At 40.5% G+C, this 17647-nt stretch overlaps 1 protein-coding gene across 1 annotated transcript in view; it reads right to left on the minus strand.

Annotated features, from left to right (window-relative positions):
- Window positions 1-17647, minus strand: part of itgb5 (integrin, beta 5) — a 139085-nt gene that overhangs the window by 17125 nt on the left and 104313 nt on the right. The window contains exon 11 of the mRNA XM_073047518.1: window positions 2346-2568. Within this exon, the coding sequence (XP_072903619.1) occupies window positions 2346-2568 (223 nt within the window). The remainder of the gene's footprint in view (window positions 1-2345; window positions 2569-17647) is intronic.

Below are 17647 nucleotides of genomic sequence, written 5' to 3' on the forward strand. Positions count from 1 at the left end.
AGTTTGCCATTACCTTTCTCTGCTCAGTGTCTTTAGCCATTGTCAATACTCTTCAGAGATTGCTTGCCTGGTGTCAGTGGTCACACAACCAGGACTTGAGATCTGCACCAGCTGTTCATACGACCATCTGCCACCTGCTCCCATGGCTTCTTGTGACCCTGATCAGTGGGGGGGGGGGGGGGGAGGGGGCTAAGCAGGTGCTAAACTTTGCTCAAGGGTGACCTGCAGGCTAGTGGAGGGAAGGAGCACCTTACACCGCTTTAGTAGAGATGTATCTCCACCCACCACCCCAATGAAACATGACTTTCTACCTTATAGTTTAAAATGAATACAAGAGTAATTTTTGATTCCTTAGATTCCCTGTTTCATCTCCTTTGCTGCTGGAGCTCCTATCTATGTCACTCTTGTTTCTAAATCATTACTCCAATTCTTGCCATTCACCCTCATTCTGTGATCTATGAGCGTGAAGCTATTTTTTTGCTCGGTAATAATATTTGCAGTGCCTTGAAAAAGTATTCAGTCCCCACAACTATTTTTACATTTTACTGTCCCATTTTCTAAATTTATAATATATTGATCCCTTTGAACTAATCTACGAAACATTGTGCTTCATGTCAAATCAAAAGAAAAATTCCAAAAGCTGTCAGCAATTTAAATAAAAACTATAAACCAAAAATTCTGACGTTGAAGAAGTATTCATCCTCTTCGTAATTACCATGCTAACTTCCCTCAGGCTTAATACTCTATATTACCTTACCAACTCATCCAACTGGTTGATGCAGAAAATGTTTTAAATGAATTCATAAGAATAAGTATTTGTCTGTAATGTCTAACAGTATGGGATATTTTCAACAGAGCAAACGAAGTGAAGACAAGTCATGAAAATGATACGAGGCACAAATCTGAGAAAAGTACAAGACCATCTCAAAGGAACAGAGCTCAGCGCAGTTCATTGTAGAAAAAATATGAAACCAGCCACAGTCCCTCTAAACTTAGTCACCGGGGAGAATGGTACTTGTAAGAGAGGATACTCTGACACCAGTCACTCTGAGTGAGCTGTAGAAGTCAGTGACTGCAAATGGAGATGAAGTTCATGGCTCCACAATCTCTAAGGCCTTGCACAAAAAGGGTATTTATGGAAGAGTGGCAAGGAAGAACCCAGATTTTAAAAAAAAGCATATTCTTGCCCATAAAGACTCTGCAAAATGTGATTTAGAAGATAATGTAAAGATGTGGAAGAAGGTCTTGTGTTCAGATGAGACTAAAGTGTAACTTTCTGGCCTCAACACTAAGCAGTATCTGTGGCACAAATCTAATTCTGCACATCAGCCAGGTAATGACATCCCCACTGTAAAGTGTGGTGGAGGTAGCATCACTCTATGCTGATGCTTTTCAGCAGCAGGGACTGGAAATCTGGTTAGATTGATGGGAAGACGAACGCTGCTAAATACAGAGAGATACTGGATAAAAACCTGCTAGCCTCTGCCAGAAAGCTTAAACTGGGAGGAAGTTTGTCTTTCAGGAGGGCAACAACCCAAAGCACACTGTCAGCGCAACCATGGAGTGGCTTCAGAAGAAGAAAACTGATGTCCTTGAGTGACCCAGTCAAGTCCTGACCATAACCCATTAGAACATCTCTGGCAAGACCTCAAGATTGTTGTGACAAGCCCTCAACTAACCTGGCACAGCCTGAGCAAGTTGGCAAGTGGGAATGGGAAAACCTTGCACCATCACATTGTGCAAAGCTAATAGGGACTAATTCAAAAAGATGACTGCCTGTAACAGCTGCAAGAGGTTGTTCAACTAAATACTGAGCACGAGGATAGATACTTCTGAACTGCCGGCATTTCAGTTTTTCAGGCTTGACAATTTTCTGTTTTTTGAGCTCTACTGTGAAAAAAAGGAGCATGTAATTCACAAATAAAAATTCTCAGTTAAATTGATCAAAATATCTGGCTGTGACACTCATTTCTGCCAACCGGTGGTGTTGTGACATGTTCACCGGACTTCGAGGCAAGTGGTCCTGGGTTCGAATCCGGCCAATTCCAGGCAAGCTTTCCATCCATGCTGGCTTGCTTGTTGAGCTAGCAACTCAACCTCATTAAAAAAAAGACCAGATGCTAAAGAAATGGCAAAGTTGCCACCCAATTCGCCGCGAGGTGCGGAGCAGAACAACAAAATTCATTTATGTGAACAAAGGGTTGGGGGCTGAATAGTTTCACAAGGCACTGTAATGGTATCCATGTATATCACAATTTTAATGCATAACATTCAAGTAATGTGCTGTACGTACGCGTGGAATCTCAAATCAACCCCTCCTTTCTGAAAAGCCACCTAATTCGCACCTTTTTGTGCCGCAGGCATCGGGGCATGTCGGGCACTTTTCACAGGTATCGCCAAAAGCTCCAGGTTCCGTGCATGAACACTGACCACATGCACAGTTGCCTCTCCCACTGCAAATCTGCCCATCATCTGACAAGCAGGACTCCAATTCTGTGGAACAGTTACAGTTGTCTCCGATCCAGCCTGCATGACACTTGCACTCACCACAGTCACATTCTCCATGACCTGTGAACAGAAGTAGTCTTGGGTAAAGTATTCTGTCAGAAAATATTAGAAGAAACACATAAAGTGAACTTCTGATAAAATGTGACGGCTCTCATAGCAACTGGTGCAATCCATGGGTAATGGGTGCGCAAATACTCAAGGGGCATAAATTAATGACATTTCATACACAAACATGTTTATAGTTGAACCTTTGCAAGCTGTTCTTGAAAAGGATCGACAGGGATCCTGCTTAATTGAAGAAATTAATGAAAACATTTCATATCAAAACATATTTATAATTAAACATTTGAAATCATCCTTCACATTTGGAACAATATTTTTACATGATCACTGTATCGCTGATACTTCAGCAGCAATATGCTTTCTACATGAAGCAGCACAAATGGCTCCCATGAGGTAATCTTTGTCCATTATGTTTGGGATTCAGCCTTGTTGACGAGGACGAGAATGGAGGGTGGGGTGTCTGCCTGCATTTGACCAATAATCCTCTCCCTCTAGCTAGTGCTGTCAGAGGAAGGGTAGCTAGAGGGTGAGAGGTGAAGCCAGGTGGGTGGGAAAGGTAAAGGGCTGGAGAAGAAGGAATCTGATAGGAGAGGGGAGTGGACCATAGGAGAAAGGGAAGGAGGAGGAGGGGGCTTGGTGGAGGTAATAGGCAGGTAAGAAGAAGTGAAAGGTCAGAGTCGGGTATGAAGGGGGGTGGGGGGGGGGAAATTTGTTCACTGGAAGGAGAAATCGATGTTCATACCATCAGATTGGAGGTTACCCATACAGAATAGAAGGTGTTGCTCCTCCACACTGATATTACTAAAGCAATGTCAATGACACTTTGTATACCAGTTGGTGTCTCTGCATGCTTCCATGCACAAGAACATCACACACACACACACACACACGCATTAAAAGGTGGGGGGAGGGAAGGAGGATAGCTAGAAGGTGATGGGTGAAGCCAAGTAAGTGGGAAAAGTAAAGCACTGTAAAGAAAAGAAATTTTAGTGCATCTTCAAAGTGCACTGGTGAGCTACATGTGGGGTGCATTGTATTATTCTGATTATCAAACGAGGAAGTATATATTTGCTCTGGAGGCAGTACAGAGGAAGCTCATTAGATTGACACATCGGATGAAAGAGCTGACAAACGAAAAGAGATTGAGCCAATATTCACTGAAGCTTTGAAGAAGGAAAGGAAATTTAATTAAAACATTAAATTCTGAGGAGGCTTGGCAGGGTTGATATTACAAGAGCTAGGAGATAAGGATGCAAAAGAAAAATCAATTCAGCATGTCACCATGCCTCATTAATTGCAATTCTGCTTCGAGAATACTGACAGTTTTTTCCTCATCTGGAGAAATCCATTTGCTGCTTGGAAGCCTGCAAACATTAGTCTGGCCATGGGCATTTTAATTGACTACATCATTGAATGTTTATCAGACATTGACTGTACTGTCAAAATTACGAAAAAAAAACAATCTTCACCATCATATTAGTGACATTGAAAGAACTGAGAATTTGTACGTTTATGACATTAACAGATCAGGCATTTGAAATGTAATGGGAAATCAGAACATCAGATCACTATTGGTATTGGTATTGACACTTTGTTGTCTTTTGCACACTGATTGTACAAGACAAATGGTCTTTCATTCATTCTGTTATGGTTATTATTTTATTATGGATTTACTGAGTGTGCCCTGAAGAAAATGAATCTCAGGGTTGTATATGGTGACATATATGTACTTCGATAATAAATTTAGTTTGAACATTGAATTTTGACGCCCTTGATCCGGGTTTTTACATGGGAAGATAACGTGCAAAGATGCACTGAAACAGAAGCTGTGATAAAATGAAAATATTTTCTTCTCTGATCACCTGAAAACAATAAATCTTAATAAACTTTTTAGAGATTTTAGTCCTGTGGACTACTGTATCTACCCAGATTTCCTATTTGCCCTTAATCAAACAGTCGTGAATAGTTTGCGCTGTGGTGCAAATAAAACCGTACAACAAAAATTAGTTCAGAATCATAAATTCAATTATATTTCAGACAGATTTTGACTACAAATTAAACAAGCCATTGACAAATTTGACTGTTGGAGACCAATGCTGAATTTTGAGGTTACACAGATAACATTACTTTCTAAATAGGCAATATTACATACACACCCAAACCTTCAATTGATGTTCACCATCATATTAGTGACATTAAAAGAACTGAGTATTTGTACAATTAAGACATTACCAATGGAAATCAGAACTGGAGATCAGCATTAACCCCCATCACTATTGACACAGTCTGTCGTCTTCTGCACTAATTGAACAAAAGACAAATGGTCTTTAATTGATTCTACTTATTTAGTTATTGAGATACAACATGGAATGGGCTCTTTGAGCCATATTGCCTAACAATCCCCTGATTTAATCTGAACCTAATCAGGGGGCCATTTACAATGACCAATTAACCTACCAACCAGAAAATCTTTGGACTGTGGGAGGAAACCGGAGCACCTGGAGGAAAATCATCTATTCAGGGGGAACGCAGAAATTCCTTACTGGCAGCAGTGGGAATTGAACCCGGGTCACCTGTATTGTAAAGCATAATGCTAGCCACGAAATAAATGGGTAGACAGACTTGCAAAATCACTGCTCCACAAGTTTAACTATGATGTTGCAAGCTTTCCTATTGTGTTCTGCTCAGTATAAAGGGATGAGAATTCATTGTGCACAGATGATAAGCGGATTGCATTGGCAGGCTGAAATTCTGAACATTCCTTGCTATTGATGCAAGGAAAACAATATACAATGTCAATCTGATCCAGCTGCTCCTTCTTATGAGCTACAATCAATATTTATGTTTTCAAATAGTCATTGAATATTTTCTTAGCCTCTCTTTCCAAAACACTTCTAATTAATTGTACACTTGATAATTTTTGTTGGTTATTGGAATTTACTTTTTACTACTTTAGCATTCTTATTATGAATTGCTGAATTTCTTAAACAAGAAAGCATTAGCTACAATAGAGAAAAAAGCAAAAAATCACTTTCATTAATCTATGTAATTCATTCTCAGCTAGAAATAATTAAAATGCTCATCTATTAATGGATTCTTTTACAAATTTAAGCATTGAGACAACTTTGAGAGTTTTGATAACACCAACTGATAGAATGCTGATGAATGATAATGGCCACTAAAACACTCACATTCATTAACATTTTAATCATTATTGATCTATATTTTTTCTCCTTTTTATTTCTCTCCTTTAATCCAATCTGCCTCTTACATTTCTGAAATTTATTTTACAATAGATATTTATACTTGTTTAGACTTCATTCTTCAGTCTGAAACAGAGATCTAGGTGCTTTATCAAGGCCATCATGCAAGAAAATATAATTTAAAATGTGCAAGATTTAACAAACTTTCCACTCCAACTTGGAGCTTGACCCAGGTGTAGAACTGTTCAAGGTGGGTATCCCCACCCAATTGAAAATGACAAACATTGCCCCACTTGCCCATCATATAGCAACATGATTACTGCAATTACCCCCTCACTTTACCCTGACTACCAAGCCTATCAACACACACAAAATACTGGAGGAACTCAGCAGGCCAGGCAGCATTTACAGAAAAGAGTAAACAGTCGACATTTCTTCAGGACTTCTACCAACCCCTTAGTCCCACATGTACTGAGGTTACTCCTAGCTATTATCAAGGCTATCACTGGACTAACACACATTCTTATCCACCCACTTTCCTCTTACCTTTACTGATCCACCACCACGTCTTCACCAGTGATCCACGAGAAGATGGCTCCTATGTTTGTCTTAGCCCCCAACATTTGTTCCTGATCTCGGCATCTCTCAACAATGAACATTCAAAATGAAAGCTTACGGGGTATGCAACCTGTTCCTCAACAGGAACAATTTTCCAGTGGCAGGCCTATCCTAAACTGATTGAGTAATTGCTTTGAGATGCCAAATAATTTTAGATCAGCCTGGATCTGATGACTACTTCCAGCATTTTTTTGTGTTTATTTTTAATCAGGTTTTGCTTTAAGCCAAACAAAATCAGTTCAGGAAATGTCAGGAGCAGAGCTCCAGCGCCTGCACAATCCAAACTGAAATGTCAGAAAAAAGCAGTACAAAAATACAGTGAAGCCACCAACAACAAAACATCAAACCTGCCCCTTTCAGAGCAACTACAACAGCTTCTATTCCTGTAGCTGCAGCTGACTCATCATGAGGACAGGAGGCTAAGTACAGTCACTGTTTCAGTAATTACCTACAACTCCGTAAAATTACTTGCTTCTAATTCCGGCTGTGTGCTTACTCATCCTCCAAGATATAAACATCTAACATTATCTGTACTTTGCTTTGAGGCCCTCGGTAGGTCACGCATGTTGCAACCCAGCTATCTACATGATACACAAGCCAGGACATTATGATATGGAGAGCAAGCTGTTGCCCATGTAGCCGGTTTCCCCTCTCCAAGCAGCTGATGAATCCAAAGGAATGGCAGAGACCGATACAGTTTGGCACCAACGGCATAACAGGAGTTACCAGTCAGCACTGAACTTAACATGGGACTGGCTTAAGAACTCCAGCTCCGGATTTTTCTTTGGGTTTACCCCTGAAGCCTTACCCATGAGGGGGTATAGCCCCAAGGCAGCAGAGGTTAGAGAACAGAGTTTTCCCACTAGATGAGCTGCCAGCATGGCTAAAAAGCTCCATCTACCCAAAGCATCTGGTTTTAAGGTGCCAGTAACCCACCTTTGCCCCTTCTCCTGTCAATAGAAGCTGTTGCGCTGAGCTTAGTTGCTAATTCACATGCGAAGGCCAGGAGCTAGACTTGGTTGTCAGAGACTATTTGAGACGCACGCCATTGGGAGCATTTAATAGGTAGTGGGAGCTTATCCCCAATACTCTCCTGGCTAAACAACTTTAAGGAACCTGTAGTTTTGAAAATGATATGTTGTTAAGTTAAAAATACTGAACATTGACCCAAACGTAAAGTACATCATGCTATAGAGGATTAAATCTTATCCATGTGATTTACTTATCTTTTCAACTATACATTTAGGCATCATAAATAGTTATGGCCTTCTGTCTTTCTGTTAGATGTTTTCCCTTTCCATGGATCATATATTGATGCGGAAATTTTCCAACAGGAAAAGGCCCAACTTGATTCTCCAAATGATAGTCCATCACGATGAGACACTAGTTCAGAAAATTATAGTGCTTCTCCGAGGAAGCAGATAAGCTTCTGCGTGACTGCTTTGAATCTGGTCCATGTCCAGAGACTCAGCTGTCAGCTTAGATCAATATGTAACCACCATCACTGAGTTCACCAGCAAAGCTGGGTGTTGCCAACTGGATAGCATGGATGATCTGGGAGATTCACTCCCTACGGAAGCTGAGGTCTGCAGTATTCAAACCAGGTGACCCTGACCTTCACAAGATGCCATGGGACCTCACTGAGACCAAAGTCAATGTTGCAGACTATCAGTGTCATTCTCTGATAGGATACCTTCACTTGGGTGGTGGGATGGAGATACATCTCTATCAAAGGAGTGTAAGGCACTCCTTCCCTCCGCTAGCCTGCAGGTCACCCTTGGGCAAGGTGTATCCCTGCTTAGCACCCCCCCCCCCCCCCCGCCAATCAGGGTCATGTGAAGCCATGGGAGCAGGTGGTGCATATCACATACCCTGGTTATGCGACCACAGACGCCAGGCAGACAATCTCCGAAGGGTATTGATAATGGCTGGGGTCACCCATCTTGTAAAGATGCTGCCCTGAAGGAGGCATCGACAATCCACTTCTGTAGGTAAAATGATCAAGGACGGTCATGGTCATGGACCATGAAGGCCTGTGAAGATGATGATGATGATGTACCTTCACTTCTAGTAGGTCCGTCCTTTCGCAAGACTATACTCAGAGATGGTGATGGGATGTTGGCTGAAAAGTGTGAATATGACTGTCAGGAAGTTGCATACTGCTCTGTGTGAAACTTCTCCAACTCTGGCATGTCTCCTGGTGCTAATGAGGTCAGCAAGGTGACCTGAGCTTTACAACCCAAGGCCCAAGCTAATGATGAGTGCTCTAACCAGTTTTGTATGTCTATAGTAGGCTTGATTCTTTTTAGTATTATGTCAACGGTAAACCAACTAAGAGTATGGGTCACAAAGAGGTCAGATTGGGGTAGGAAAGCCGATCCTTAGTCAACCACATAACCTTTTAAAGATTTTGGTAGGGTCCGTCACTGTCACTGATACTAGTGATTTAATTCCACATTTGTTTAATGAACTGAATTTAAATTCCCCATTTTCTAACAGCCAGAACGTTATTACTTATATCCAATAGTAATAGTAATTCAGAAAACTAAAAGATTAAATGCCAGGAATGCAAACACACACAGAGGTAATATGTGTGAATCTGTCTTGTCTTCTACGCTTTCAGTTACACAGATTTTCAGAAACCATTAAGGTATCTAAGACAAGTTACTTTGAAAATATACAAAATAGCTTTGGAATAAAGAGAATTATATAATTACCTTACAGAAGCAATGGCTATTTTAGATAATTGGCATTTCAAAGTCAAATTTACCTGAGACAAACCAGAGGATTTTCAATGTTCATTTTGGCACTTTGAAGGGGTAAAACAAATCCCTTGACAACCTAGTTTTGTAACTAAAATTTGATATTGAATGAGTTTATAGCTGCTGTTTTTAAGAAACAATCAACTCAGACTGAGTATAGGAAGTGCATGAGAACTTTTTCATATCATCAGCTCAAAGAAAGGAATTTTTGTTTCATTCTGCATTTGACAACTTCAACTGAAGTGCAAAACTTCAAGCAAAAGCGAATTTTTAATTCACCGGAGACCTGGTCCTCACTCCTCATTGCCAGAGTGTCAGAAATATGTGAGATCTTAACATACACATTATTGTAAGAGTCAGCAGTAGTCTGCCTTTTTCTGAAAAATATTTGAATCCAAGTTTTATTTAATGCCTCAGAATTCCACAGGTCTTATTTTGACTATTAATTTAATTTTGTATTTGCAAGTAGTTTACAGAAAGTAAGTTTTCACAATAGTCTAGGAAATTTACTAATTTGACCTCCCAAAACCTATAAACATGTAAAAATATATAAAACTGCTGTATGTGAAATCCATATGGATTCTATAGAGTACCACACATTATACTTCCTGAATGTTTTCTACTGTATAACAACAACTCACGTAGTCAATGACTCAAATTCAGTTTTTTTTTAAACCAAAATGCTTAAATGTCATGTTTCCTTCACAGAATAACTGGGAAAGATATTAGAGAAGTAAATGCAATTTTGCCCCTGTATATATTTGCAGTATGGTTCATTGGATCCTCTATGATCATATATATTTCTAAAAACATCTCAATGATTATAGAACATAGAATAGTACAGCACATTACAGGCTCTTCGGCCCACAATGTTGTGCCGACCCTCAAACCCTGTCTCCCATATAACCTCCCCACCTTATATTCCTCCATATACTTGTCTAGTAGTCTCTTAAACTTCACTAGTGTATCTGCCTCCACCACTGACTCAGGCAGTGCATTCCACGCACCAACCACTCTCTGAGTGAAAAACCTTCCTCTAATATTCCCCTTGAACTTCCCTCCCCTTACCTTAAAGCCATGTCCTCTTGTATTGAGCAGTGGTGCCCTGGGGAAGAGGCGCTGGCTATCCACTCTGTCTATTCCTCTTAATATCTTGTACACCTCTATCATGTCTCCTCTCATCCTCCTTCTCTCCAAAGAGTAAAGTCCTAGCTCCCTTAATCTCTGATCATAATCCATACTCTCTAAACCAGGCAGCATCCTGGTAAACCTCCTCTGTACCCTTTCCAATGCTTCCACATCCTTCCTATAGTGAGGCGACCAGAACTGGACACAGTACTCCAAGTGTGACCTAACTAGAGTTTTATAGAGCTGCATCATTACATCACGTCTCTTAAACTCTATCCCTCGACTTATGAAAGCTAACACCCCATAAGCTTTCTTAACTACCCTATCTACCTGTGAGGCGACTTTCAGGGATCTGTGGACATGTACCCCCAGATCCCTCTGCTCCTCCACACTACTGATTATGGAGAAATTAACTAACTGCAATTAAATAAGAATTTTGTACTTGAGGGAAACTTTTCAAAAAAGAACTGGATTTTTATTGTTTCATTGACAACTTTTGAATATACAGTACTGTGTAGAAGTCATAGGTACACACACACACACACACACACACATATATATATATATAGCTAGGGTGCTTAAGACTTTTGCAAGGTACTGTGGTAATTTTATGTATTGCACTGTACTGCTGCCACAAGAAACAAATTTCATGATATTTCGAAGTGATTAGACCATAAAACTATAAGATATAGAAGCAGAATAAGGCCATTTGGCCCATCGAGTCTGTGCAGCCATTCCATCATGGCTGATCCAATTTTCCTCTCAGCTCCAATCTCCTGCCTTCTCTCTATCTCCCTTCATGCCGTGACCAGTCAAGAATCTATCAATCTCTTCCTTAAATGTACATAAAGACTTTTCCTCCACAGCTGCCTGTGGCAAAGAATTCCACAGAATAACCACTCTCTGGCTAAAGAAATTCCTCCTCATCTCCAATCTAAAAGGGCACCCCTCTATTCTGAGGCTGTGTCCTCTGGTCTTAGATTTGTCCACCACAGGAAACATCCTCTCTACATCCACTCCATCAAAGCTTTTCGCCTTTCGATAGGTTAGTGAGGTCACCCCTCATTCTTATGAATTTCAGCAAATATAGTCCCAGAGCCATCAAACGCTCTTCATATGACAAGCCATTTAATCCTCGAATAACCTTCGTGAACCTCCTATGAACCCTCTCCAGTTTCAGCACATCTTTTCTTAAATAAGAAGCCCAAAACTGCTCACATACTCCAAGTGAGGCCTCACCAGTGCTTTATAAAGTCTCAACATTACATCCTTGCTTTTATATTCTAGTCCTCTTGAAATGAATGCTAACATTGCATTTGCCTTCCTCACCACTGACTCAACCTGCAAATTAACCTTTAGGGAATCCTACACAAGGATGATAAAACTTATTCCGATCTGGGTCTCTATTGTGGACTGAGGGTGGGAAGGGGGAAGGGAGGGGGAAATCATGGTTGAGAGAACTGTATATGTATATGTATAGGTATATGTAGTTCACCACAGTCTTAGGCCCCCTAGCTATATACGTATACTTGTCTAAGACTTTTGCACAGGACTGTAAATGCTTTGAACTGTTCGATAAAGTAACTTAGATGTAATTACTGAATCACTACAGAACAGATGAGCAACATTCATGGAACTGACTATTAATCTGCATTACATTACAAAGACACAATTGGAATTAATCAGACATACATCAAATTTTACATAATTCCTGGTCCTCAATTAAGAGAATATATTTAGAAGGTAAATAATTTTATAAACATAGAAAACCTACAACACAACACAGGCCCTTCGACCCACAACGTTGTGCCGAACATGTCCCTACCTTAGAAACTACTAGACTTCCCATAGCCCTCTATTTTTCTAAGCTCCATGTACCTATACAAAAGTCTCTTAAAAGACCCTATCATATCTGCCACCACCATCATTGCCGGCAGCCCATTCTTACTGTAATACAGGTGGCCCCCATTTTCTGAACATTCGCTTTACGACACCTCGCTTTTATGAAAGACCTGCATTATTTACCTGCTTTCGCTAACCAAAGAGTTTTTGCTTTTACGAAGAGGCAGCAGGCGCCCTGTGCAGCCAAGCTCCGCCCCCAGAACTGCATTCAGTATCAAGCCACCATTGCTTAAACACGTGTCTGTGAGCATCTGTGCTTTATCTCGATTTATTTTGTACATCCGTTAAAAAGATGTGTCCTAAGGTATCGGTAAAGCCTAAGAGAGCTCGTAAGGGTGTAACACTTAGCATAAAAGTGGACGTAATTAAGCGCTTCAATCGTGGTCAACGAAGTAAGGACATAGTCTGCGCATTGAATTTGCCTGCGTGCACAATTCACACGCAGAGAGAAAGAATTTTGAAAGCTGCCGATGTTACTATTGGTTGTGCTCATAGCAAAGTGGTCTCTTTTAGTCTGTTGAGAACTTTTCGGCAGCTTTATAGTTTAACGTTTACTGGAGCGAGTGCTTCGGCTGATACTGAAGCTGCCGAAAAGTTCCCAGCAGAACTGAAGAAAATAATTACAGAAGGTGGTTATTTGTATAAGCAAGGGTTTAACTGTGACAAAACTGCAATTTATTGGAAAAAAATTGCCAAGCACCCCAACCTCTGACGACTTAGCTTAACACACCAGTATCAGTGTGCTCGCTGTCTTCCTGACACCAGTAAGCGGAACTACACTGTACATACATTATTTCTACTTTATATAGGCTGTGTATTTTTATGTGTTATTTGGTATGATTTGGCAGCTTCATAGCTTAAAGGTTACTGGAGAGAGTGCTTCCGCTATGCCTGTAGTGAGATTTTTGCTACGGTAGACAGTACTATAATGATTGCAGAAAAGTATTTCTACTTTATATAGGCTGTATATTTATCATATCATTCCTGCTTTTACTATATATTACTGTTATTTTAGGTTTTATGTGTTATTTGGCATGATTTGGTAGGTTATTTTTTGGGTCTGCGAACAATCACAAATTTTTCCCATATAAATAAATGGTAATTGCTTCTTCACTTTACGACGTTCCGGCTTACAAACTGTTTCATAGGAGCGATCTACCTTCAGATAGCAGGGGGATTCTGTATAACTTGCTAGTACTGGCAATGGAATTGAAGTTCATTTCAGAAAGCAATTATTAAATGATATTCCACATGGATAGGACACAGCACATCGAGTTATGATTTCAGATTCTTAAAATATTAAGACTTCCCAAACAAGTCAGCAGCACAAGTAAATTCATAATTCAATCCCAAATTCTTATTTGGTCTCTGGCTTAGTCTTCTTAGTGTATCAATGCAGCACAGCATCATGAATATTTTGTATAGTTTCCTCCTCAAAGTAGTTGGAAGGGAAAATGAACAAGTGCTAGCCAAAGATAAACTGTTATTATGAATAATAGAAAATTCTGCTTTATTTTAACACAAAGTAATAGGCAAACTGAAAACTTATTAAGTAAACATACTCGAGGCTAACTGATAATTGTCCCTATTAAACTATTAAAATATTTACCAAAATTTTAAGGCACTGATGATGTGATGGGAAAGGTGGGCATTGGGAGTGACCCAGTCCGTATGCTAGCCATTTTCAAAAAGGAAACACCAGACCTCTCACTTTTGCCTGGTACAGGGATGCCGACTCAAGCCAAAAGTTTGTTTCCTTTCTAAAGCAACACACACAAAATGCTGGAGAAACCCAGCAGGCCAGGCAGCATCTGTGGAAGAGAGTAAACAGTCAATGTTTCAGTCCAAAACATCAACAAGTCCTGAAGAAGGGTCTCGGACCGAAACGTCGACTGTTTATTCTTTTCCATAGATGCTGCTTGACCTACTGATTTCCTCCAGTATTTATGTGTGCTGCTTTGGATTTCCAGAATCAGCAGATTTTCTCCTGATTGCTTCCTTTACTATGCTATTTTAATAGAGTTGGCAAAAAATACAGCACAAAAAACAGGCCTTTTGGTCCATCTAGTCCACGCCAAACCTTTTAAACTATATTAGAACTGTTTTTAAATATCTGATTATCAGATACATTAGACAACAGATCAAAGACCTTTGGCAGTAGTTAACAGTCAAGGGTGTTCAAGTGAAAATGCCTAAAGATCAGTTGTCTAAGATGATGTGAGATCTCTTTCAGTTCCCACAATAGCCAAAGGCTATTGAACCTTGTGCTTGATCAGGACCACAAAAAAAACAGTGCAGCAGCAGAGAGATCACATGAATCAATAAAGATCTGGCCTAAAAATGAGCTATTATATGATTAAAACACGAGAACGTCTGTGGATGCTGGAAATCCAAAGCAACACATACAAAATGCTGGAGGAACTCAGCAGGTCAGGCAGCATTAATGGAAATGAGTAAACACAAGAAATTCTATCGATGCTGGAAATCCAAAGCAACTCACACAGGTTGCTGGAAGAACACAGCAGGGCAGGCGATATCTATGGAAAAGAATAAACAGTTTACGCATCAGGCTGAGATGCTTCATCAGAATCATAATTATATGATTAAGGCGTTCAAGAAGAATTTCACAAAATTCAAGTGAAAAAATCACTTAGACCATAAGACATATGAGCAGAATTAGGCCATTCAGCCCATCGAGTCTGCTCTGCCATTCCATCACAGCTGATTTAGGATTTCACTCAACCCCAAACATCTGCCTTCCCGCCATGTCCTTTGATGCCCTGACTGATGAGGAAACTATCAACTTCCACCTTAAATGTACCCATGGACCGTAGTCTGTGGCTGAGCATTCTACAAGATTCACTACTCTCTGGTTAAAAAAAATCCCTCCTTACCTCTGATCTAAAAGGTTGCCCCTAAATTTTGAGCTGTGCCCTCTAGTTCTGGACACCCAATCACAGGAAACATTTTCTCCAGATCCACCCTATCTGGTTCTTTCGGTAGGTAGGTTTCAATGAGATCCCCCTACATTCTTCTGAATTTCAGTGAGTACAGCTGCCAGATATTCATATCTTAACCCCTTCATTCTCAGAATCATCCTTGTGAACCTCCTCTGGACTCTCTCCAATGACAACACATCCTTTTCGAGATGTGGGGCCAAAATTGTTGACAATACTCCAAATGCAGCCTGACTAGTGTCTTATAAAGCCTCAACATTATCTCCTTGCTTTTTATATTCTATTCCCCTTGAAATAAATGCCAACTTTGCATTTGCCTTCTTTATCTCAGACTCAACCTCCAAGTTAACCATCTTGGAGTCTTGCATGAGGACCCCTGATGTTCTAATCTCCTCCCCATTTAGATAATAGTCTGCACTATTGTTCCTTTTACCAAAAATGTATTATCATACATTTCCCAACACTGTATTCTATCTGCCACTATTTTGCCCATTCTTCCAATTTGTCTAAGTCCTGCATTACTACCTATCCATCCACCTATCTTTGTATCATCTGCAAACCTTGTCACAAAGCCATTAATTCCATTATCTAAATCATTGGCTAACAATGTGAAAAGCAGCGGTCCCAACATTGACCTCTGAGGAACATCACTAGTCACTGGCAGCCATCCAGAAAAGGCCTCCTTTATTCCCATTCGTTACCTCCTGCCTGTCAAAATGCCATAGGATTTTGCTTTGTTAAGCAGCCTCATGTGTGGCACCTTATCAAAAGCCTTCTGAAATTCCAAGTAAATGACACCCACTGCCTCTCCTTTGTCCACACTGCTTGTTACTTCCTTAATAAACTGCAACAAATTTGTCAGCCAAGATTTCCCTTGAGAGAAACCATGCTGACTTTGACTTATTTTATCATTAGTCTCCAAGTACCTCGAAACCTCATCCTTAATAATAGACTCCAACACTTTCCCAACCATTGAGGTTAGGCTAATTGGGTTATACTTTCCTTTATCTTGCCTTCCTCACTTCTTAAAGACATCTGCAATTTTCCAGTCCTCCGGGACCATGCCAGAATCCAGTGAATCTTGAATGATCACGACCAAAACATCTGTTATCTCTTCAGCAATCTCTCTCAGGACTCTGGGATGTAGTCCATTTGACCCAGGTGACTTGTCCACCTTAAGACCCTTGAGTTTGTCTAACACTTTTTCCTTTGTAATAGCAATAGCACTCACTCCTGCCTTCCTGATACTCACGGACCTCTGGCACACTGCTAGTGTCTTCACAGTGAAGACTGATACAAAGTACCCATTAAGTTCATCTGGCATTTCTTTGTTCCACTGACTCTCAGAGACAGGAGGCAAACGATAGGCTTTTATTAGCTGCAAGAGTCCACGATTAGTAGCAAGAGACCACCACACAACATCCTGGAGACTGAGGGAGGAGCAGTGCCTCCAACCGCCTTTATACAGGGGTCTGTGGGAGGAGCCACAGGAGCAGTCAGCAGAGGGGCGTGTCCAGACAGGTATATGTAGTTCACCACACCCACATGACCACCTCACCAGCATTATTTTCCAGTGGTCTAATATCAATTCCAACCTTCCTTTTACTCTTTATATAGCTGAAAAATCTTTTTGTATCCTGCTTTATATTATTGGCTCGTCTGCCGTCATATTTCAGCTTTTCCCTTCTTATAGCTTTTTCATCGTCTTTTGTTGGATTTTATAAATCTTCCAAATCATCCAACTTCCCACACACTTTTGCTATCTTATATACCCTTTCCTTGGCTTTTATGCAGTCCCTTACTTCCCTTGTCAGCTATGGTTGCCTACCCCTGCCATTTGAGAACAATTTCTTCTGTGGGCATATCTATCTGCACCTTGTGAACTATTCCCAGAAACTTCAGCCATCTCTGCTCTGCTGTCGTCCCCTGCCAGTATCGTCCTCCAATCCACCTGGGCAAGCTCCTCTCTCATGCCCCTGTAATTCTCTTTATTCTGTTACGATACTGATACATGTGACTTACTGCTCCTCCCTCTCAAATCGCTGTATGAATTCAAACCTATTATGATCACTGCCTCCTAAGGGTTCTTTTTCATTAAGCTCACTAATAAGATCTGGGTTATTACTTAACACCCAATCTAAGATAGCCTTTCACCTAAGCACAAGCTGCTCTAAAAAGCCATCTAATAGTCATTCAACAAATTCCCTCTCTTGCAATCTGACACCAACCTGATTTCCCCAATCCCCTTGCATATTGATGTTCCCATTACAGTTATGTCATTACCTTTATTAGATGCCTTTTCCAGCTCCCATTGCAACCTCAACCCCACATCATGGCTACTATTTCCATAATTGTTTTTTTTTTTACCTTTGCAGTTTCTTAACTCCACCCACAAAATTCTACCTTCTCTGACCCAATCTGACCTCTTTCTAAAGATGTAATTCAATCACTTACCAATAGAGCCACATCACTGCCTATGCCTTCCTGCCTGTCCTTTCAATACAAC

This window comes from Hemitrygon akajei, chromosome 5 (assembly GCF_048418815.1).
Source record: "Hemitrygon akajei chromosome 5, sHemAka1.3, whole genome shotgun sequence".
NCBI lineage: Eukaryota > Metazoa > Chordata > Chondrichthyes > Myliobatiformes > Dasyatidae > Hemitrygon > Hemitrygon akajei.